General features: G+C 39.3%; 1 protein-coding gene across 1 annotated transcript; it reads right to left on the bottom strand.

Moving 5' to 3' along the window:
* Positions 1 to 143: 143 nt before the first annotated feature.
* LOC115437357 (uncharacterized) lies at positions 144 to 24,905 on the bottom strand. The gene is made up of 34 exons (XM_030160585.1): positions 24,848 to 24,905; positions 24,158 to 24,424; positions 23,765 to 24,022; positions 23,419 to 23,682; positions 23,068 to 23,328; positions 21,767 to 22,024; positions 21,415 to 21,678; positions 20,583 to 20,846; positions 20,206 to 20,475; positions 19,233 to 19,490; positions 18,855 to 19,112; positions 18,492 to 18,749; positions 17,994 to 18,254; positions 16,887 to 17,144; positions 15,897 to 16,157; positions 13,638 to 13,916; positions 12,368 to 12,625; positions 12,017 to 12,283; positions 11,469 to 11,732; positions 11,124 to 11,387; positions 10,439 to 10,696; positions 10,086 to 10,346; positions 9,704 to 9,961; positions 9,315 to 9,575; positions 7,998 to 8,255; positions 7,617 to 7,880; positions 7,272 to 7,535; positions 6,505 to 6,774; positions 5,548 to 5,808; positions 5,010 to 5,270; positions 4,595 to 4,885; positions 2,717 to 2,956; positions 2,581 to 2,631; positions 144 to 951 (listed from the first exon to the last, which is right to left on the bottom strand). Exons 1-34 carry the CDS (start codon positions 24,903 to 24,905, stop codon positions 653 to 655), a joined length of 8,547 nt encoding a protein of 2,848 aa, XP_030016445.1. The 3' UTR covers positions 144 to 652.
* Positions 24,906 to 25,243: the final 338 nt, after the last annotated feature.

A 25,243-nucleotide genomic window follows, 5' to 3' on the forward strand; every position in this document is an offset into this window, starting at 1 on the left:
TTACCTGGGTAATTTAGATGGAAATGCACTGAGGTTTTTCAAAGTTCCTGCACTGGAAAAGGGCCTTTGATATGTTAATGAGTGAAACAAAGACATGAACATTTTTTTTATACTTTTATTAAAAGGATTGAAAATATTTTCCATATTAAATATAAACAGAAGCTGCAAAAAGCACACTTTGGACATGTAACACATTCACTGATATATTACCTTTTAAGATGACTACATTTAATTTACAAAAGTTAAAATATAAAAAGTCAGAACAAAACCCCAGATATAAAATATATTGCATCAACCAACGGTAGACAAATTGTACCTGAATGCTTTGAACCCAAGCGTAAAACATCTTCAGAACTCCATATGACCTGAGCAGACTTCTATCAGAGCGTTATTGAATAAATGGATGCTCTTTCATTTCCTCAGACTAGACTGTTATATGAGCAACATGCAATGCAACAAATGCGTTGTTTATATTCATCTAATAGAAATGTAAATGTTAGAGGAGCTCACGCTAATTCCCAAGTTCTTCCGGACCTGAAATTATTGCAGAATGAGCATGGAAACTATTTGTCACTGGTCAAGAAACACTGACAAAAAAGATCACATTTTATTCAGGAAACGTGGACCTCTAAATTACAGAGGTGTTCGTCTTCTATAATGTGTTTTCCTCTGATGGTGTTATTTTGGCACACACAGGTGATGACTCTGGACCTGGATCACTAGTCTCTGAGGCACTGGCGGACACAGTTATACAGTAGTTGATGTTTAGCTGAAGGTCCTCTTCATTGAGAATCATCTGTTCTCCGTTCACAGTTAGCACTTCAGGCTCAGAGATGCTGTCCTGCTTCTTAACCACCAGGTTGTAAAAGGAAGCACCATTTACTTTAGACCACTCAAGAAACAAAACTGTCCCATATGGTGTGACCTTCAGTATGGGAGCTGAGAGGCCTTCTGTTGGAGAAAAGGCAGATACAGTTGTGAATTAGATCCTGGTGTGTCCAGTGTACATACTGTAGATGGAACAGGACAAACATGAGCAGAAAATGCAATGGAATGAGTCTGATGACACTTTAATCCAGGGGTGTCCAACATTCTGCCCACGGGCAAAAACCGGCCTGCCAAAGGTTCTAATCTGGCCCGTTGGATAAATTTGTGAAGTACAAAAATTACACGGAAGATATTGACAGTCAAGGGTGTCACTCATTTTAGGTCCAACCTCCAAAATTTGAACAATATCATGCCTATTACTGAGCATTTTGGGCCTTTATAGATCCACTGTGATTTGTAAAGCACAAGTAGAAACGATAAGTTGAGGATATTGTTAAAATTCCGCTTAATTTTCTTATGAAATTTCAGGTTATTCACTTTTTTTTTGTGAAAAGATAGTTTGTCAATGTAAACATTTTCATAATTTAAATTTTCTTTTTGTACTAAAACAAAGAGCAAACTTTTAGAGGTTATTCTGCTATTCTTTTACTAGTCCGACCCACTTGAGATCACATTGTTACCTCCGCCAAGGGGGTTATGTTTTTGCCAGGGTTTGTTTGTTTGTCTGTTTGTTTGTTTGTCTGTCCGTCTGTCCATTAGTGTGCAACATAACTCAAAAAGTTATGGACAGATTTGGATGAAATTTTCAGGGTTTGTTGGAAATGGGATAAGGAAGAAATGATTAAATTTTGGTGGTGATCGGGGGTGGGGGGGCCCACTGATCAGCCTTGTCGGAGGTCTGCGCTCTCCGAGTGCTTCTTGTTCTCTATGTGGCCTGTTAACCCCACAAACGTAATAAACCGCAAACGTTATAAAAATTTGCAGCTTTGGACGTAATAATCCCACAAATGTAATAACTTTCCCACAAACATAATAACGATTGCCTACCACAAATATAATACCTCATTTCCCACAAACGTAATAATTATGACTTTTGTGGGGATTTATTTGTATTTATTTGTGGCACAGTAAAAATCTTCAGTTTCTAAATTTGAAATAACTTCCCACAAATGTAATAAATTAGTACATCACATACATTTAAGTAATGCATGCATGAATATTCATTCATCTTTCTTTTTCTTCCTATTTATTCTTGTCCTTTGAATACTTGCCTTTTTAGAATGATCAAATGTTGCAGTTACACCACATGGTACGAATTCCAGATTAATCTGTGTTTAATTACAAATACAAGTGGAGGAACAAAACAGAATGGGCTAAAGTGTTGGAAAGCTTTTATTATAAAAGCTTCAGTATGAACTGCATATTATTTATTCTCATTAAGTATAATAGAAGACTATGTTTGAACCATGTAAATAAAATGTCTGGATATGATCATGGTAACAATGGAGAAGGTAGAAGCACAAAGTGGGAAAATGAGGCATTATGTTTGTGGTAGGTGACTGTTATTACATTTGTGGGATTATTACGTTAAAAGCTGCAAATTTTTACGTTTACAGTTTATGTTTGTAGGAGTTATTACGCTTGAAGGGTTAACACGGCCCCTGAACTAAAGTGAGTTTCACACCTCCGGTTTAATCAGCGCAACATCTCATTCAACAATTTCACATTTCACGACTTAGAAGTGAAACTTACCACTGCCCTCTTGTTCACTGACATCTCTCCTCCTACGTGCCAATGGAACCACTGAAGAGGAGGAAATTGTATAAGTTTCTTGGCTCAAATCAAACATTCATCATATCTTGCACACAAATATCTCTACATTTCCTACCATTTGTGACACCCATGGCTCTACTTTCTCCTGCTGCGTTGCGGGCTGTAACCACCACATTAGCAGGCGTTGTGCTTTGATGCACAGAGCAGGTCAACTGGGATGTGTGGCATAACTGTGTTCTCGGTGAACTGCTGTTGTCATACACAGTGTATGAGGTGGCAAACACCACGTCGTTCCAAGAAATTCTAGTAAAGGAGCTGTTCCCACTGTACGTCACTGTTGATGGTGGGCAGGGAACTGGGAGAAGAGATAGATTTTATTAATGCAACTTAAAACTTTAAAAAGCTGTTGTGTCGCCTTAAGCTATTTACAGCCACTCATCAAAGTTCAGCATATGCATATTTGATTTATTCATCTGATTATGATTCAAGTAAAACATGTTTTTCTCAAGTTATGTTGTCATTTTATCTTAGTTTGACCATACTTCATTGTTGTGTAGGCCACTATGATGCATTCAGTCTTGTTTACCTTAAGGAGCGAACATGCAGATTCTATAGTATCACACAACACATATACAAATTACACATATACAAATTTAGACCGGTATGAAATGAAATGCAAAATTATTAGTATGTTAACCCATAAAGACTCAGTGCTACTTATGTGGCAGTTCCAAAATAGTTTTTTCCCTATATTTACCTTTTCTTAAGTGATTTTTCACCATTTATTATAATTTTATCCTCTGTATTTTACAGTAAAAATCCGGTATTTTCCTATATTTAATTCACTGATCATGTAGATGTTCATTAAAGCTCAGATTAAAGTTGAGGGTTATTACAGACACTAGAGATATAGACAGAGAAAACTGAAGAAAAAGTGTCTTTTTCAACAAAATATATCACTAACTTAACATAAACCAAGTGTCTCCATCCACTGTCATTTATCCAACTCCATGGGTTTTACTGGTGAATTAATGTTGTAGAAAATGACAGTGTTTCCACAGTAACTATGGAGCCTCTGAACGTCCAAATGGGTCATATCTGATGACCATGAAAAGACGACAAACTGTATTTTACATCAATGATTTACATGGATTGATAGGATTAGTGGATCAACAGGTATTAAACGGTTTAGATCAGTAGACAGTTTTGGTCGTCGGCAGCTGTTTTGGTCTTTATGGGTTAAACACAAAAAATAAATTTCACACAGATAGTCACTAATAAATTAATTAAAATCTCAGCTATTAATGGTTACATCTGTCCAAACAAATGCCCAACTGTTGTAATAAATACTGAAGACAAATTCATTCATTTAACTACGTTCCAGCATCGTTATTTATGGAGCGAAGCTAGGTAAGATTCAGAAGCAGATGTTTTTGTCGTGTGGTTCCATCTTGATTCTACTGTATAGGAAACACCATGCAATGCTCTCAGCTAAAAAATTTTGTCCTGTTGTAGAAACATTTTAGTCTACAGCTGGGTTTGGGTTTAGTAACTAAATGTGAGTTTATGTGGACAGACACACTGCAGACTTGGCCTGTGACACACAGCTTTTCCACTATAAACAACTAAACACTTAAATATAGCAGGCATTTTACATTACACTCTGGTGATAACATAGTCACATAAAGGTTTGTTGGATAGTTAAGAGGCATTAACTGAGTAATAGCCATAATAATAACAAGATAATAGCTTGGTATTAGCAAAGAGTATATTGAAATATGTTTATCAGTGCAAAAACAATGGGCACCTCTACAGAACACTAAAAAAACAAAACCATTTGTTTGCCCTTTATGACTGCTCTCTTCTCATCAACTGAACTTTTTTACTTACACTATCATCAATTCATGTTACACCAAATGAATAATCACTGTTAGCCATAGGTCTGAAATATATAAAATGTCAAATTGTGTTTGAGCAGTAGGTCATAGTTTACCTGTTGTTCCATTAAGTGGGACTGAGGGGCCACTGGTGCCGGCGTTGTTTCTGCTTTCGACTGTAGCTTCATAATATGAACCGCAGGGGAGGGGAAATTCAAAGAATGTCATGCTTGTCCAGTATGATGAGAGATCAAACTGGGCCTGATTGTCTCCCAGTAGGTTTCCTGTTAACATCAGCATGTACTCTGTGTTGTTGCAGGAGCTCTCTGTCCAGGTTACATGTACAATATGGACGTCCTCTTCCAGTGGAAACAGCGTTACCTCAACACCATCAGGAGAACAGGGAACTGGAAGAACAACAGGACAGGGTTTCGTAAAGGTAGATAGCAGAACCTTCCAGATTTACTTCAAACATTAGTGTAGGTAAATGGTTTTATTTATCATTCATTATGTGCACACAAGCACCAGTACCTGCACCACTCTCCTCTGGGTCACTGAAGGAGCTGTTGCATGACCCATCTGAGGCCTGGACAGAGAAATTGTACACAGTTCCACACTCAAGACCCTGGATGGTACAGGCTGCAGTTGTGCTGTGACAGTACAACATGTTGCCATTTCCATCCTGGGCGCATCCATAGTAGTCGACAGCATTATCACTGGGAGTCCATGAAAGCATTGCAGATTGATTGTTGCATTGATACTCTACTGAGAGCCCCTCTGGTTGGCAGGGGCCTGAGGAGATGGAAAAATTAAACATTATAACTTAGTATTCTTTTTCTTCTCAAATGTTTTTATCAGAGCACATTATCATACAGTTACATGTTTACTGCACACACATTGCGTACGGGATTTTTACATCCATACAGACAAATGTGCAGTTAGGTCATAATGCACTCTTATTGTAACTTGGTTTTCTTTTTCAAGTACATAAATTAAATTATTCAGTTATGTTTGGCCTCTGGAAAATTCATATATAACTATTAACTGTATTAACTGTAAATTAACTTACCTGTGAGTAGTGTGAATGTCTCACTGGGCTGACTGGAGCAGTTCTCATGGCTTGCAGTCACAAATACTGAATAATGCATGTCACAGTGGAGCTGTGATAAACTGCAGTTACTGAAGGACGTGTCGCAAGTGTGGTTATGTCCATCTGCACCCCTAGCAACAAGATGGTAGGTTTCAGCAACAGGAGAAGGGCTCCAGGACGCCACTGTAGTGTGGTCATCACAGGAGTAATTAACCATTAGGTTGGTGGGTTGGCAGGGCTCTGTGAAGACAAAGAAAGAAGACGGTCATGGCATTTTATTATCATCTATGTGTGTAAGCAGATTTTGCCATCTTCATGGTGGCATCTGTTTCAAGACTTATGCTACGGTAACCTGATTGGCTACTACTCTAACCCTCAAGACTGCAAAAGAGCCTTCACAAAGCTGCAAAGTGCAAAAAAAAAAATGTAATAGTTAACGTAAAAAAAAACTTCCTTGGAAATGAGTTCTTTTGAGCTTTGTATAGTGTGAAAAGAAAAGTAATAGAAACACTTTCTAGCTTTGTCTTAATCACATATTTCAAAATTATCATTATAATCATTAACCAGATTTCACCAGTAACAAAGTAAAACATTGGTTTGTATGATATCACAGCAGAAGATGCAAAACTTCTGCAAAACTGCACAACTCACTCTATGAAAGTCTATTTGAGTGACTGGTTTGGTTGCTCACCTGATTTTTTTGTGTTATTTTTGCATTGTTTCGGTTAACTGTTTCAGTTTATTCTAGTGTTAAGACATCTAGCCATATTTAATTTAATTTAATTTTATTTCATTTACTTAATATGAGACAATTCATTTATATTCTGTTCTCTTTGATAGGGATGCTTTAGCAGTGTGTAGACTGTATAGTTCTTACACATTTAACATTTTGAAAGACATTAAATCAAGAAAGGCAGTGATCAAAAGTTTATGTACCCATGCTAATGCGGTGAGGTGGGCTTCTCAAGTCACTGCACACATCTGAATTTGCAGCTACAATCACGGTGTAATGGAGGCCACATTGTGCTCCGTGGAGGTAACAGCTGGTGCCAGTGCTGTTGCAGGACAGGATGGTGCGGTCGCTACCCTCAGCTGTAGCAGTGTACATAACATCTGCACTGCCAGCATCCATTAGGTGCCAGACGACAAGGATAGAGGCGTTGTGGCACTGAGGGGAGGCGGTGATACGAGACAGGGTGCAGGGAGCTGGGAAAGAGACAATTTCATTAACTGAAAGTGCAATATGATTTACTTATTCATTCATTCATTCAATATTTCAGGGTTCCCCCTATTATTACAAGGACAACATAACAGAACATTTAACAGGATATATATTACATTAACATTTGATAACATCTGGGAAAAGTAATACAGTTTTGTACTTTAGTTTTGATATCCTCCTCATTTATTTTCTTACATTAATTCATCTTAGTTTTCAATGGAAATAGTACATTTTCTTGCAGGAGGATATCCACAACCCAGCCTGTGTATGGAACTACCCCACAAACATAAGGAAAATGCAGACTATGAATATAAACAAACATACTGTATGACTTTAGGCACAACAAGTGTTTCCATGTTTCTTTAATAAATATGCTAAGGATAGAGTTTAAAAACCCAGACAGAACCTAAGCCTTGTGAAAACTCTGTATTCATTCATTCATTCATGTTGTATCATCGACATGAGAATTGAAATCTGTTACCGGTCTCCAGTTCAATGGTGGCACTGGGCTGACTGTCACACTGGCTGTTTGTAGCCGTGACCGTGAAATTATAACGTATTCCACACTCCAGATCTTCAACCTCACAGGTGATGTTGGTGGAAGTGGTACAGTTGGCCATGTAGTCCCCTTCACCTACTGCCAACACAGTGTAGCTGTCTGCCCCAGCAGCAGCGTCCCAGGATATCCATGCAGAATTTGTCACACAGTCAATGCTGCCTTCAACTCCTTGGGGTTGGCATGGGGCTATAAAAGAAGACATGACGTATTAAATCGATGACTGGATGGACAGACAGACAGCTTCTAAGACTTCAGAGGTTTCCAGACCTGACAGGACGTGGACAGGTGGACAGTGCTGGCTGTGGCAGGAGCCTCTGACAGAGGTGACGTGGACAGTGTATGTGTTTCCGCATGCCAAGTTACTGAAGGAACATTCAGTGTTTGTGGTGTTGCATGGCATGACGCTCCCTCCATTGTCAGGTGTCACTGAGACCAAGTAGTGGTCAGCTTCTCCAGTGGGATCCCAGGAGACCGTCATGTCACTTGAAGAACAGCTGAGTTGGGCCGTCACATTCTCAGGTGGGCAGGGAGCTGTAAGGATACAGTAAGGAGAAATTTATGATGACTAATTTAGGGATGAAAATGTTTGATGTTTGCAGAACATGAATGCAGCACAAGTCTCTGTTAAGAGTGTGTTGCACGTCTCACCTGAGTTAAGTTCCACAGCCTGGCTTGGGGTACTAGAACATGTGTCATCCATAGCTACCACCTGGACAGTGTAGCTGTGGCCACATGTGAGGTTTCTGAGGTAACAGCTGAGGTCAGAGGTCTGGCAGGTGACGTTGCCATGACTACTGTGGGCAATCACTTCATATTGTACAGCCCCTCTACTGGCAGCCCAGGACACAGCTGCACTGTTGTTGGCACAGTCCATCATCACTGAGACGTCAGTGGGAACACACGGGGCTGCAGACAGGAAACAGACGAGAGGAAAAGTTATCTTGCACTTTGGGAAGAGCATGATGGGTACCACGCATCATCAGGAGCAAGAACTCTTGTGACTAAAGGTACGACAGTAGTGAAGTGATTTACACAGTAATAAATCAAGTGTAGTAAAGAAACAGTCAAAAATAACCAAAGAAAAACAAAACAAAAATCAGAAACATGGGTTCAAATACATTACTTTCAACATTTTAACATAAATATCTGTACATTTTTAAAACAGATTCTGTTCTTCAGTTTCAATGCCTTTAAGGGTGAATTATATATATATGTTTTTTATCATTCCCAGCATCAAGACTATCTATGGAAATGAACAATAACATCACATTTGTCGGTGCAGGTTCCACATGATAAACATAACAAAAAAACTGATAAAAAATGAAGGCTGAACCACAGAGAAAACACATCATAAAGTATCAAGTTTTGAGTGAAAACTGATTAATATTCATTATCTTCACTGTACAGTTTATATTTTCAGGTCTTTCAAAGGGCTACTTTTTACTGCTTTTATTTTTTTGAGTGCATTTCAGAGCTTGTACTTTTTCACTTTTTAATGAAGTAAAGAACCTGAATCAGTGCTTCTACTTTTGCCTGTCTAGTTCTATTAAACAAGTGTAATGTGTGTTTTTTTCCACCTCTGCCTATTTATGGCATTATTTGATGGTTTTGAATTCTTATAATTGTTTTTGATTATTTTCCTATCACACTGTTTGTTCCTATTTCATGTTCTCACTTTTCCCTTATAAAAGAAATTGTAATATCAACGTTGACATAAAAATTATGTAAAATGTTACTATGTGACTATTTAACAGTGAGCAATTCAATCCCCTTTACCTAAACATTTGGAAGAGTTATTTTCACCACAATGTTCTGATGCCGTAAGTACGTAAATAGTAAGAAAATTGTAAAAAACAAAAAAAAAAGACAGTAAAAAAATTACTCACCCTGTATTTTCTAAAACACCAAAAGTGCTTTGACTCATGTAATGTAAAGGCTGTACTGTATCTTCCTCTTAAATCTTACCTGATTGCAGACTTGTTGCTTCATTGGTGGTGACGTTGCACTGCTGGTTGGAGGCTGTTACAGACACAGAAAAGTTGTACCCACAGGCCAGACCTGAGACACTGCATGTAGTAGATTCAGACATGCACATTTCAGAAATGCCGTTGTCAGTCTGCAGGGTGGCTTTGTAGGACTCTGCACCATTGCTGGACTGCCAGGTGACTGTGGTGGTGTCAGAGAGGCAGTCCAGCATGGCAGAAACGCCTGTAAGTGGACATGGCCCTAGAAGAAAAAGTAAAAGGTGGTTATCATTCACAAAGTTCTGCTGCCTGTGTTTTTATTCAGGCGTTCCATTAAATAAACTCATGTAGGACTTGTGTTTCAGATGTAAACAGAGCTGTAACACCTACATGTTTGTATGGAAGTTGTTGCATTGGCGCTGCGAGGGCAGTGCTGGTTTTCTGGTGTGACAGTGAGGCTGTAGTTTCGTCCACAAGCAAAGTCAGAAAAGGAAATGTCTGTGTTGTTAGTAGTGACCTCATTTGTCCCGTCGCTTGTCTGAACTGTTATTATGTATTCCTCTGTATATTCAGTTGCGTCCCAGCTCAGAGAAATAAGTCTGTTATCACAGTCCACAGAGGCGACCAAATTCTGGGGCACACATGAAGCTGGAAAAAAAGTTAGAAAATGTTTTTAAGTGTGACACAGGTTTCAAGCAAAACAGAACAACCCAGCTGTTGTCTGTGCAGCTCCTTTAAACAGCGCTTGTTAAACAGAGGTGAAATGACACACCCATATGGATGACAGAGCTGTTACTGGGCAGGCTCATGCAGTCGCCGTCCTTCGCTTTCACTGTGACATCGTAACACTCCCCACAGTGCAAGTCGTCCCAAGTGCAGGAAGTGGTGTTGGTGACACAAGTATGATTGTGTCCGTCATGGCCAGTGGCTATCGCTATGTATGTTTTAGCGCCATCACTGGCTCCCCAGCGGACAGAGCCCGTGTTAACCTCACACTGAGGATAAACCACCACATCCTGAGGGATACACGGGGCTGCAAATCAAAGTCAGATGTAAATGCCAAAATATGCATTTGAAGTGCAAGATGATTGAGAGTGATGAACTGGAAATAGTACAAAATCTTACTGGTTTTGAAGGAAGTAGGGCTGCTGGGGATGCTGTCACACCGGTTGCCTCGTCCTTGTATTGTGACTGTGTAGTTTTGTCCACATGGTAGTGCAGCTGATAGAACGGTCTGAGTTACGTTGAAGTTTTCCACATATCCAAGGTTCCCTGAGGCTGTGACTAAGTAATTCTCCACACCTGATGCTTGTTGCCAAGTGATCTCTACAGTTTCACTCTGACAAGGTGCCTGAACTGATATATTCATAGGCTGACAAGGCTCTGAAAGATGAAGAAATAGGATAAAACAGGGTGAGTGTTAGCAAACATTCATATCCAAAGAGTCCAAAAGAAAAAAAAATATAATTAAGATTTTTTTCTAAGTTCATACTACAGTATTTCCAACAAAGTACAAAAGCGATTGTGTAATGGACAAAAAACTTAGGAGTAACTATAGCTATGAGAGACTGCAGAGACATAGAGCCATTAGTGTGTTTGTGCAAATTAATTAATGGCTCAAATATATGTGATGCCCAATTGGAATTTAATTGGAAAAAAAAATGACTATACAATTTTATGATCAATTATTATTTTTATAATCATCATTATTATTATTAGTAGTAGTAGTTAGCATAATAGTAGCAGTAGCAGTATTGGTAGTAATAGTATGATAAAAACTTTTGCAGTAAAACAAATATAGGAAAAATACCTGTTTGGATGGACACAGTGCTACTGCTTCGGCTACAGCAGCCCTGGCTGTGCGCTTCAACGGTGAAGTTGTATGTCTCTCCACAGTCCAGATCAGGGAAGTCAGCGGTGGAGGATGTGGAGTTAATCCTCATCACCTCTCCTCCTGACTGCTTGACAGCACTCGCTTTGTACAGTTCAACATCAGACCTCTCCTCCCAGCTCAGGACTGCCATCCGGACTCCACATTCCAGGTCAACACTGACATGCTCAGGAGGACAAGGACCTGAGGAGACGGATGTAAGTCAGAATTTAGAAGCTGTCCAACATTTTCCGGTTTGATGATATAGGGATAATCTGAACCTACGTGTAGTAAGGTTGGCGTGCATCGGTGCTGCGAGGCTGCATTGTGTATTGGAGGCAGTGAGGCTAAGATTGTAGGTTTCCCCACAATTTAGTCCATTCACACTACAGTTATTTTGCCGAGTCGTGCAAAGAGTCTGAAGACTTCCACTGACAATGGCGGTGATGGCAAATTTTTCGTTGCTTTCAGTTGCACTCCAGGAGATCAGAGCAGCACCATCAAATGCACAGTCCACCTCTACATCTATCTCTGTGGGTAGGCATGGAGCTGGGGAAACGGCATTGGACAAAATTAATAAAAGCCTCTAAAGGAACTGCCAAAAGCTAAACCTACCACTTAAATACTTATTTAATTTTTACATCTAAACACTTTAAAGAATTCACAAAAATACAAATCCTTTCAAATGAGGCAGTAAAATCATCAAAACCGCAAAAACCTGAGATGAGAATACTTCCTGTATTACAGGTGACAGTAGCATAGCATATTTACATCCACTTTTTTTTTCTCTCATATTATGTTTTTGTTTTCAAACACCATCTTATCTGCTTTACCTGATGTAAAAGAGATCACCTCGCTGTCAGAGCTGTTGTGCGGAGCTCCAGTAGCTTTGACCCAGGCGTTATACTCCGTACCACAAACCAGCCCTGAGACATCACAGTAGGTTTCTGTTTGTGCTGCTACACAGAAAGCAGAGTGGCCATTTTGATTGTTGATGTAAGCAACATAACCGATGGCATTGTCACTCTGCTCCCAGGAAACAGTCACAGTAAGTTGTTCACATTCCACATTGGCCTGGATGTTGGTAGGTGGGCAGGGCTCTGAATGAAATGAAAACGCATTCAACAGTGTTGTGGAACGAAATATTCAAAAGTCACAGTTTTTTTCCTGATGAAATGACAAACCTGTCATGAGGAGATACATTTCAGAGGGCTCAGAGTGGTTGCAGGCTGAATTGTGTGCCATCACGGTGACGTTGTAGGTCTGACTACACAGTAAACCATTCAGGTAGCAGAGGGTGTAGGTGCTGTTACAGGAGGCTCTCAGACCCTCATCAGTCACAGCCTGAACCAAGTAAGAGGTGGCACCGTTTGCTGCATCCCATGTCACCCGGGCATCGCTCACATTATATTGGACAGCGAGATTCATGGGAACACAGGGCTCTAAAGGGAACAAAGTAGTGACATTCAGAAATGTGGAAATGCACACAGCTGTTTGGCAGACCATATGCTCAGTCACTGTTGCTTATTTTCCTTCATCTGACTGAGCCATCTCTACCATTTTGGTTGAGGTTAAATGTATGTCACACTGAAAAAAATCCCCTGGATAGTGCTAGTTTGCCTTTGCAGTTCACCTCCTTGTGGAAAGTTAGCAAAAATAGTCACTTCAGACATATAGATTCTGGCCAAAGATCAGCATATTGGTATGATAATGGTATTACAGTTTCAAATGTAAGTGAACAAAGTTATTTAACTTGATAAAACAGTCTAACAATCATGAATTAGCTTTTTATTTTAAGATAGCATAATTAAATACTTAAAACAGACTATTTGCATTAACTAAAAAAAAACAAACAACAAAAAAACTTTCTGGTAATTTAGTGATACATTTACTGTCTATATTTAGATTTCTGACATGCTCTACTATGTGGTTAAACTGGCCTTTTACAGTGAAATTAGTGAAGACAATAAATCAATAATTTATATTGGTATTAATAAACTTTCACTGCAACACTCACTGTTGTTATTATCATACTATTATTGTTTTCCTATTCTATAGTTGAAAAAAGAATTACATTAGTATGATTTTTGCCATTTCTGAAGTAAATGAATGTACTATGATTTTGTAATAATGTCATTAAACTATTGTTACTGCCATGAATTCACATACATTGTCATTCAAACCATTTTACAGCATGAGGTTTTAATTTTTTGGAATTTATCTTGATTGCTTTCCATTTCAGAGACTGTATATGGAAAATAAAATCTCATCAGTGATTTATGAATCAACCTTTAACCTTTTAAAAAGGGCTTTTTTTCCCCAGTGTAAAGAGTTAGTGACATAAATAAGACGTGACTAACTGATGGCATGTGGTTGGAAATGACCCCTAAACACACCCTGCACAGACACAGTGGCTGCTATGATGCTAACACATACTAGTGAAACACAGCTTACCTGTAGTGAGGTATCCTGACATTTGAGCAGTGGCATTGCAGCTCAGTGGTTGATAGGCAAGTGGAGCAACAGCTGTTACAGTAACATTGTACTGCTGTCCACACTGCAGCTGGTCTGACTGGCAGTTAGTGTGGTTGGTGGTACAGCTGGTGGTGTGGCCTGATGAGGCAGTAAGTTCAGCGGTGTATGACCCAGCACCATCACTTGGTTGCCAGGAGACTATAGCAGTGTCAGACTCACAATCCATTATTGCATCAATGGAAGTTGGGTGGCAAGGACCTGTAGTAAAATAGAACACAATATTTATATATATATATATATATATAGAAGCTCCAGAACACTTCTGTCCTCGGGGGGGTTTTATGTTTTTATGTTTAATGTGTTAAGTAGAACACACGCTTTGTCTTTTAATTCTACTTTCTTTGTAATCAAACTTATTTTTAGCTATTTACACTCTGTAATTATTTATTTATTGTTGATGTGGTATGACTGTTTCCGTGGAGCGATGACTGTATTTTGAATTTCCCCTTAAGGATTAATAAAGTAAATCTATCTATCTATCTATCTATCTATCTATCTATCTATCTATCTATCTACAGGGGTTGGACAAAATAATGGAAACACCTTAAAACATCAACAAAATATAATTTAATATGGTGTAGGTCCGCCTTTTGCGGCAATTACAGCCTCAATTCTCCGAGGTATTGATTCATACAACTTGTGAATTGTTTCCAAAGGAATTTTAAGCCATTCTTCAGTTAGAATACCCTCCAACTCTTTTAGAGACGATGGCGGTGGAAATCGACGTCTTACTTGAATCTCTAAAACTGACCATAAATGCTCAATAATGTTGAGGTCTGGGGACTGTGCCGGCCACACGAGATGCTCAACTTCATTAGAATGTTCCTCATGCCATTCTTTAACAATTCTAGCTGTATGGATTAGGGCATTATCATCTTGAGGTGAAGGTGTTTCCATTATTTTGTCCAACCCCTGTAGATGCCCTGGTGGCGTTACCAGGTTCACTGTCTTATCTTTAGTGGCATCTTGTGGTGAATAAAGATATTGCAACCAATTATAAACCCCTTCCTTCATACAGCGGCCACCAAAAATGCAAACATCCTCTTTGTTTGCTTCGGCTGGGGCGGTAGTTATGTGTGTTTTCTGGGATTTTTAGGTAAAGGGTTATTAAAGCTGCATAATCTGTAACTACCTTCCAGCATGTTGTAAATCAGGTAGTGTTAGAGGACAGGACACTTCTGCATCTACTTCTTCCCTGTGTTTTTAGGCTTTAGAAAATCTATCCTGTATCTTCATCAAATCACAGGTGTTTTCAGACAGACAGTGATGTTAAACGAAAAATAGGAAAACTATGTGAAACAATACATGCCAAATGTTACCTTGGTGACATAAAAGGAGACTATCCAGTTTAATATGTCCTTTTTTACTTTTTATTTTTGTTCTGTATTATTATTGCTCGCGATCTTTCTTTTTTAGTGAATGTTTTACAAAGCTAGATATGTCCATGCTGTTCTCTCTCTGGATGTTTGAAGAAAAAAAAAGAAAAAGAGAATCAGAAAAAATGTGTTTGACAGATGTGATTACAAATTGCTGATTCTATTCCACCTGATGCTATTCCATGTCTTTTTTTTTTTTTTTTTCCTTTGTTTATGCTATTCCATGTCTTGACACGGAAGCTTTAGAACAGTCATCAGGTCATGTATATGTCCCTTTTTGATTTGGTCTAAGAGAAGAGAGCAGAAGACAGTGGACAAGTGTGTGTTTTCAGATTCTGCCATTTTCTCCCTCTGATTTCTCAAGTGCAGTGCATGATCACACATAGTAAACAATGCAGCCTTACATTTGATGGTATCAGCTATAAACAGAAAAAACCCATTTTGAACTACTGCAGAAAAATGGTAGAGTAACACGGCAGACAATTATAAACAACCCACACAGCAATTCTTGAATATGCAATACAGAAAACAAAATTCTGAATAGTATACAGAGAAGACCTCTTAATCATACACACTGGACCTGTAGAAATCATTCAGTGACTATACATGATGATCAGACAATCATCAGCCCTCATGTAGTCCCATTTACCAAATCATTGGATTTTTAGCCTTCAGCATATATTACATTTTTGACTTTTGTTTTTTGTTTTTTTTCAAATAAGATGCACTGGAAAGTCTTTAAACTGTAAATTAAGTGTTATCTGTGCTTGTCTTTTGACACTGACTTGACATTTGATCTCACCTGGTGAAAGAGTGATGGCAGTGGAGTTCTCGCTGTGGTAATGAACTCCGAAGGCTTGGCCCCAGACGTTGTACTCTGTGCCACACACCAGCGCTTCGACGACACAAGAGGTACTTGTGGTATCACAGGAGGTGTAGTGGCCATTTTGGTTATCGACGTAGGCTACATAATTCACAGCATTGACACTCGGGTCCCAGGAAACAGTCGCAGTATATTGTTCACATGTCATAGTGGCCTGAACATTTGTTGGTGGACAGGGTTCTGAAAGAAGTTGAAGGCACAATTCAGTGGAAGAATACAACAAAAGAAAGTTTACAATTTTGTCTAATAGAGTTTTATATCTAAAATGAAAAATAATCTTGTAAAGGATGTTTACACAATCTTATTTCGTGTAAATATATATAATTTTACCTTAATACTCCAGTTAACCCTTTACTTTAGGTGCCAGAGTTTGTTTGTTTTTTTTATGAAATTTTCTGTTTTGATATCAAATTGCTGTCTGTTTCATTCAATTATGTTGCTTGTCGTAATATTTATGCCAATATTTACCTACATTTACCCATTTAGGAGTACTAATTGTAATTGTGATTGTAAAACATTCAAGATGTACAACAGTGAGACCACTTACATAATTACTTTTTTTTTTTTTTCTCAGTAGATACACTATTTTTTTAAGAAATCTAGCCAATCATTGCATTTTATTTCGGTTATATTTATACGTATTTGCCATCTCTCTTCACTGTTGTCTATTAAGTTGTAATAAAATATTTTCACCTCTTCTCATGAAATGACAGTGACAATGTGATTTATTCTCGATAGATAAAGTGTAACTGGGACTCAGTATGTAATCATTGCACCTGGTCAAAAGTGATCACTGATGTGTATAAATAGGAATAAAGAGAGGAATGTGTCTGAAAACACAGTTATTCCAACTTCATGGCCATCATGTATAGTTCTTTCTCCTTCCCATTTCCTGATTATATGACTAACCTGTCATGAGCTGGTAGGCTTCAGAGGTCACACCCTGACTGCAGGCTGAGTTGTGTGCCGTCACTGTGATGTTGTAGGTCTTACTACACTGCAGACCTGTCAGGGGGCAGGAGGTGGTGGTGCTGTTACAGGACACTGTTGGGCCCTGGTCAGTCACAGCCTGGATGGAGTAAGAGCTGTCACTGCTTGCTGGGTCCCACTGCACCATGGCATGGCTCATACTGTAGTTGACAGAGAGGTTCATGGGAACGCACGGCTCTGAGGAAATAAAAGGGTGTTGTGTGTTTAGTTTGGCTCAAATCAAATACTTCACTAACAGTAGAATTTGTCATTTGTGATGGAAAAACTTGAAAGAATGCATGTACTAAGGAACAAATAGTAGTGAAAATACAATTTATATTAAGATGCATGAACAAATATGTATATGGGAAAAATACTTTCATTTCATTCCACTGACGTCCTATTGTTACAATGTCACCATTTCTATTATTATAAATATACTATTATTGCAAATATAGGCTATTTCAGCAATACTTACTATATATTTTCTATTTAAAAAAATCTAATGATGGCCTGATGGAGACACTCCAGAGTCCAAACACACTGGTGAGTGTACAACTTTGGGATATCTGCTATCAGTCACTGGGACAAGTTTTCAGTTTTTTTAAGTTCCATTCAATCTAGCAGTGTCCTAGATGAGCACCTGAGTCTTTTTTTTTTTTTTTTACATGTGCACATATTTTCTTTGTGTGTTTTTCAAACTATGTTTTTTCCATGATAAATCTTTACAGATATATTGAAAGCAAGGCCGGGCAAAGAAAATATATATTTTTAAGTACAACTTAGATGGTTTCTGAAAGTGCTTTGTGGAGTATGAAGACAAAAGCACATGACAAAAACAATAAATGAAACAAAAAAATATGATAGAAAACCATAAAAACAGCAAGAAACATAAAGTAATAACAAGATCAAAATTTTGCTCAGCCCACTGTGGCACATGGATCTCAACACATAGATCTGTACATGGCAGATGATTACCAGGTTATGTGATTCTCACAGATTTGGAGCTTTGTAAATAAAGTATTGAATGTTTAGGTAGGACCTCACCTGTGAGAAGCATCACTGTGGGACTGACAGGACCAGAACAGCCAGTATGCATTGGTTCCACGACTACCGAGTATTCCTGTCCACAGACCAGGTCTTCAAGGTTACAGGAAGTTCCCATTGAACTACAGGAGGAGTTGTGTCCATTCACAGACATTGCCTGGACGCTGTAGGCCACACTTGCAGCAGCAGGACTCCAACTGACCACACCATCATGTGTAACACAGTTGAGCTCAGCTGAAACATTGGAGGGAGGACATGGGGCTGGAGAAGGAGAAGGAGACATCTGTTATACTATTGGCTCACCAGTAAAAATCAGTTTTCTGTTGTAGTGAATTGGTCCACCCTAGCTTAAAAAGTCATAATTCAAGGAACTACTTGACACAAACTGAACATCTCTGTCTATACTCAGACACGTAGCTGAAGTGTGAAACTTTGTTCAGTCAATCTTTGTAAAACCAACCTCTGAATTAGACACTACACTACATGATAGAAATGTACCTGTGTATTTCTCCATAGTGGTGCTCTCACTCATGCAGACATTAGTGTGTCCAGTCACGGTGAAAGTGTAGTGTTGACCACAGCTCAGGTCCAGGAAGGAGCAGCTGCTGTTGGTGGTGTCACAGGTGGCGTTAACCCCTGAAGCAGAGGATGCGCTGACAGTGTACTGCTGACCACTGCTGCTGTGGTCCCACTGTACTGTGATAGCATTAGTGCTGCAGTTCTGCTCCACAGTGGTGTTCTCTGGTGCACACGGTACTAGATTTGGTTGAAACAGAAGTCACACATCAAAATCAATTGGTTCTTTATCATGTGTATTTTTGTTTTATATTAATATTTTGTACATTAAACAGCAGCACCCACCAGACTGGATCAGGTAGTCAGAGCCAGCAATAACTTCACAGTGAATGGTAGAGGCTGTGACAACCACATCATAGACCTGACCACACTGCAGGTCATGGATGGAGCAGAAGTTGGATGTTGAGTTACAGGAGGCGTTATGTCCTTCGCTGATGGCCCAGGCAGTGTAGTCATCTGAGACTGGGAGCTCACTCCAAGAAACACTCATCACATTGGTGGAACAGTTCACCTCCGCTACAACATTTTCTGGGAGACATGGGGCTGCAAAAGATAGTTGGACTTTATGGCAGCACTATATACATGTAAATGTGTTATCCACTATCCACTTTTGATAAGACCTCCTTCATGTATTTTATCAAAAAATCTATTTTAATGTCTTACCTGATTCAAAGTGAATGTCAGCATGTTTAGTGCTATTACAACTCTCTGTGGAAGCTACTAATGAAGCTGAGTAACTCCGACCACAGCGGAGTTTTACAACACAGGAGGTGTCATTGGAAGAGCAGGAGGCTACATGACCATGTTCTCCTGTCACCTCCACAGTGTAGAAAGTGGCCCCACTGCTCTCGTTCCAGGAGAAATTCCCATTGTTTGCTCCACAGTTGACCCGCACATTGAAGTTGGTGGGCTGACAGGGAGCTGAAAGACAAGATTTCAATGTTATATACGTATGTATAATAATTATAAAAATATATCATTATTATTATTCGTTCATTCATCTTCTGAACCCGCTTTATCCTCACTAGGGTTGCAGGGGGTGTTGGAGCCTATCCCAGCTACTTATGGGCGAAGGCGGGGTACACCCTGGATGAGTTGCCAGTTCATCACAGGGGTGACATATAACAACCAATCACTCTCACATTCACACCTATGGGTAATTTAGATTAACCAATTAACCTATCAGTGCATGTCTTTGGATTGTGGGAGGAAGCCGGAGTACCCAGAGAGAACTTATGCAAACACAGGGAGAACATGCAAACTTCACACAGAAAGGTCCCTGGTTGGAATTATTATTATTGTTGTTGTTGTTGTTGTTGTTATTATTATTTAACATGCAATTCAAATTTGCAACAAAATGTGAACAGAGCAGCAGTGGTTGAGCAAGTTAGAAACTGAATCAAAAGAAGAAGAACAGAGTCACAAAAAAGCGAATTAACATTATTTTGTGATTGTTTCTTTAGTGGTTATGTTCTAATGGACAAATATGATCACACAACCCTCACCACACCCTTCTCCTGGGGCTTACAGAGGCAGAAAGACATTTTATGGGTCGATACATCATTTCATTTCATTCCAACCTGATGATTTCTTCCTTTAGACTGTCATAACAGGTCTTCTCTTCCACACATCATACCTGTACACATTTCATAAGACGGACTGTATTGGCTGAGACAGTCTCCGTTTTGTGCTGCAACACGGAAGGCATATCTCTCTCCACACTGCAGGCTGCTCAGTGTGTGTGAGGTATTAGACGTTGAGTACTCCAAAGGAGCAGCTATGCTCCCTATTCTCTCAGCTTTTATGACGTAGGAGGTTCCAGGTACTGAAATCTGGTCCCATGTGAGGGTCAGCATGTTGGTGTCACATCTGATATCACCAGTCAAATTAGTTGGAGGACACTGAGCTGGAATGATACACAAACAAACCAGAGAAGAGAATTACAGCATTCGTGTAAACACAAAAACATTCCATCTAAGTCCTCAAAAACTGCTCATTGGAGTCTTCTCTTACCTGTTGTCACCTCCACAGCAGAGCTCGGCCTACTACTGCAGCCCCACCGTCGATCCACAGTCACAACAGTTACAGAATAGATTTCTCCACAGTGGAGGTCAGTGAAATTGCATGAGGTAGAATAGTTTGATTGGCAAGTGTGATTGTGTCCATCTTCAGCCGTTGCTGTTGCTATGAACATCTCAGCGCCTTCCACTGCAGACCAAGACACAGTGTTGTTTTCACAATCTGTAGACACTGACACTGAAGCAGGAGGGCACAGACCTGAAGGTGAGAAGAAAGAAAAGCATTTTAACCCTCAAAACCCATGTAGTTTGACAAGTGACTGGTTGTAGATGCTTATTTTAATGTTCAGTTAATGATATACCTTGCTCAAAAAGTGACTAATCTTCAGATTTCTTTGTTCTGTTGTAATACCCTCTGAATTCACTCAGAGCTTTTATGAACATCATAAATAGTAAATTAAATTAATTTAATTATTAGTTTGTAAAAAGGGGGTGGGAGTTTATAAGTTATACTTCTTCCCACTCCTTTTCGAGCGTGGAAAATTTTTGTTTGTCCATGTAGTATGGTTCTTTGTTATCTGATGATTCTATGCGCTCAAAATAAAACTAAACAAACCAACTAAAAATATCTAATTTTTAAGCAAAAACAGAAAATGCGGAGGATAATATAATAACTGGTGATAATTCACTTGGGAAAGTTTAAATGTAGAGAAAAAATAATTTGGAAGTTGCCACAAAAATAGCTCTAGGTCCTTAAGGGTTAAATGGTCATTCTTCTAAAGTCTAAACATTTTGCAGCATTTAGAATACATGTAAAGGTCAAGTACCTCCTGTAAAGTTGTAAATGGCACTTGGGATTCCCTTGCATGTCTCGGAGCATGGTGTGACCATGACAGCGTAGACCTCACCACAGTGGATGTCATCTAGCTCACAGCTGGTAGTGTTGGTGTGGCAGTAATGTATGTGTCCATCTTCATAACTTCTGAAGGTCACATTGTAGCCTACTGCACTAGGGCTTCCCAGCCATGTTACCATGGCAGAGTGACTAGAACACGCAAAAATGATGTCAACATCCTCCGGGGCACATGGGACTGTGGAGAATGAGAAGAAAAAAACAGAAAATGTATGAAAACTCAATATTTACATTTTGTGAAGTACTGCAGTCTTTAAGAAGATTACCTGATTCAAGGGTTTCACTGACGGTTAAGGTGCTGTTGCACTCCGAGCCCTTAGCCTGAACTGTTAGGTTGAATTCCAGGCCACAGGGAATGTTGTGCATCATGCAGCTAGTATCGACACTATGACAGCTATCTGTATATCCCTCTCCTACTACCTCAGCTAGGAAGCCGACGCTTCCCACAGTTGCAGTCCAGCTCAACTCCACCGAGCTGTTACTGCAGATGTACTGGCTAGATGTGATGACAGGAGGACAGGGAGCTGGAGAGAAAGTGAACACAAATGTAGGATTACTTAATGGAGAAAGCAAAATACTATAAACAAGCTTGACCAATCATTGGATCCAATATTCACTTTTTTTTTTTTTTTCACAGTTATCAGTTTTGTTTTGTTTTTTTCATTAGATAAATACATTTGATTGATCTCTTTGGTCTCATGTAATGTCACAGTTCATACTTCAATCCAACAGATTACAAACCACAAGTACCAGCATATTAACAAAGAGTGACAAAAGAGCTTGTATTTTTTATTTACATGTACTTTATCATTTATAATGTTTCCGGTTCAATGTGGAAACTAACCTTACATTTTGTTCAAACATTACTGAATTAAGCTGCTTATGTGAGTTCAAGATGAGTTTAAAGGTATTTCAGTTTAGTTTTGGGAGGGGGTTATTCTTGAGTACAAGATATGATAAATAAGATAAAATAATCCTTTATCTGTGCCGCTCTGCAGACATTTCTAGTGTTATGGTGTGTAAGGGATTGTAAGGATAAAAGTATAGATTAAAGTAAAAAAAAAAATATTTATAAAAAGTATAAAAATATACAAAGTAGCACTCAATAAAACTGCAATAATAAAGAACTATAGAAAGACATGTAAAAGAGCAAAGCATGAACAGTATGTACAGTAAGTCTTTCACATTTCTAAGGTGAAGATCATTTACTCTATAATTTCAGATTGTAAATCAGAGATTTTGTATTGTAGAGTCTGACAGCAGCAGGAAGGAAGGACCAGGGTGGCCGTGTTGTTGAAGATAACACCTTTTAGTACTGACAACTGAGCAATATTTTCCTCCTGAAATAAGAAAAGAGCTTGAATGTTGCTCTTCAGTGTTATTATAAATGTATGTTTTCAGAGTTTTTTTTGGTTTTATTGCCCAATTTAACATAGTTGTTTGAAAAGTCAACAAGAATTAGTTAATTTTGTCATTATTTGTTACACTTTCAATGAGGTAATGAGTGGTCTGAATTATTTTCCATTTTTAAAGTACCCGTCTCTTCACTGTGCATGTATACACTCACCTGTAATAATGTTGAAGCTGGGGCCAGGTGCACTGTCACACTGGTCTCCCTGTGCCGTGACTGTGGCCATGTAGGTTTCACTGCAGAGCAGATCGGTTAAAGTACATGCAGCTGTGGAAGAACTGCATGAAACTATGTCCCCACTCTGCGTTGTAGCATTTACTAAGTAACCTGTGGCATGCGCCACTGACATCCATGACAGGTCAGAGGAACTGGTGCCACATACCAGGGTGTTGTTCTGGATAGATGGAGAGCAAGGAGCTGAAATGGAGATAAGACAGATGGAAGTTTAGTAGTTAAGTTTAGAGTTGTAGAAATATGTGTCAGGTGTTTTCTAATTCTCTCTCCTACCTGTCTGCAGGGTTGTGCTCATACTTTGAGTGCTGTTACAGGTGTCACCCTCGGCCAGAGCATTGACAGTGTACATTTTTCCACAGTTCAATGCGGTCAGTACACAGGATATTGTGTCGGTTGTACAGAATGTTTGATACACAGATCCCTGCTCATTGGCATAAACAGTATAAGCCACAGCCCCAGCTGAAGCTTCCCAGGACACAGTGGCTGTGTCTGAGCCACACTGGAGGACAGCGGTCACATTAACAGGCTCACAAGGTCCTGCAGGGAAGAAGGATGTGTCACATGATGCACTCCTAGATGTAGAGTACTAAAAAGTTGTCTAAAAAAACAAAAAAACAACCTGTTGTAATGACTGTTTGACTCGGGGAACTTGAACAGGAGTTGTCCTCTGATGTTACACTGATGTTATACTGAGTGGCACACTGAAGGCTAGAGAAAGCACATGCGGGGTCTGAGGAGGAGCAGTTCATGGTAACACCATCAGGGTCTGTCACCATAGCTGTGTAAGAAGTAGCGCTGAGGGAAGTGTTCCACGAGACCTGAAGAAAGTTTGAGCCACACTCTATCACTGCTGTTAAACCCTGAGGGGAGCAGGGCGCTGGAAAAAATAATCACACTAAATTAAATAAAGCCTTCCTCAAAGAACCATATATGTGAACATTATTATCATATTAAATTTGTTGATGGAACAGAAGTTACAAAGTGTACCTGTTACCACCAACATCTTTAATACCTGTTTTGACAGTTTGTGGGACACTGTATGGGCCACAGCAGCTGCCAGATGACGCTTTGACTGAGACATTATAGAACTGTCCACACTGAAGCCCAGTCAGAGTACAGCTGCTGCTGTCACTGTTGCACTGGACAGGACTGGCAGATCCACTGAGCAGTGTGGCAGTGACGCTGTAGTTCAAAGGCACGGCGGCAGTGTCCCAGCTGACTGCTATGTCATTGTTTCCGCAGGAGTGGGATGTGGTCACATTCATTGGTGCACAGGGTACTAACAGACACAGAAAAGAATGACAATAGTGATGAGGATGAGACAACTTCAACTAAACAGAACAAGCAAAACCCATCATTTAACAGTTCATTTCACCAAATATAACATATCTTATTCTCTCCTACACTTGTATTACTGTTTCTTTTGTTTTTTACTTGTGATTATTTTGTTAACCATATCTGAATATCAGTGACTAAACATTGGTTAAATAATCACTTGTTTTGCCACTTTATGCCATATTAGGTTTTGATGTTATACTTGTATAGTAAATTCTTATTTCATCTTCTTTTTCCTCTTTCTTCTTTTCACGTGACAGTTTTTCCCATGTTTTCCATGTGAGTGTGTGAGTTGTCTGTAAACTACTGATAAATAATAATAAAGCATAGGTCAAATCAAATGCTGTAAAAACTTCTCTTTTATTACCTGGGTCTTGTGAGAAGGGGACACTGGCGCTGGTTTCACATGTGCCATCAGTGGCCATCACAACCACCTCATAGGTTTGGCCACAGACCAGGTTCTCCAAGGTGCAGTTGGAGCTGCTGCTGCTGCTACAGCTCAGAGTCTGTCCAGAACTGGTGGCTTCCACAGAATAGCTTACAGCATTTGGACTTGGCAACCATGACACATGTGCAGTCCTATCAGTGCAGTCCACCACACTGACCACATCTGTAGGAATACATGGCTCTGGAGGAAGAAAGACAAAAAATAACACTTAACTGCACTGCAATAATTTCATATGAATTAAATACTAGAAATCATCATATTACTTATTGTTATTGTCACTTATTGTTTAAATTCTGTATTGTGGTTTCTACAGTG

The sequence above is a fragment of the Sphaeramia orbicularis genome, chromosome 17 (genome assembly GCF_902148855.1).
Source record: "Sphaeramia orbicularis chromosome 17, fSphaOr1.1, whole genome shotgun sequence".
In the NCBI taxonomy this organism is placed as follows: Eukaryota; Metazoa; Chordata; class Actinopteri; order Kurtiformes; family Apogonidae; genus Sphaeramia; species Sphaeramia orbicularis.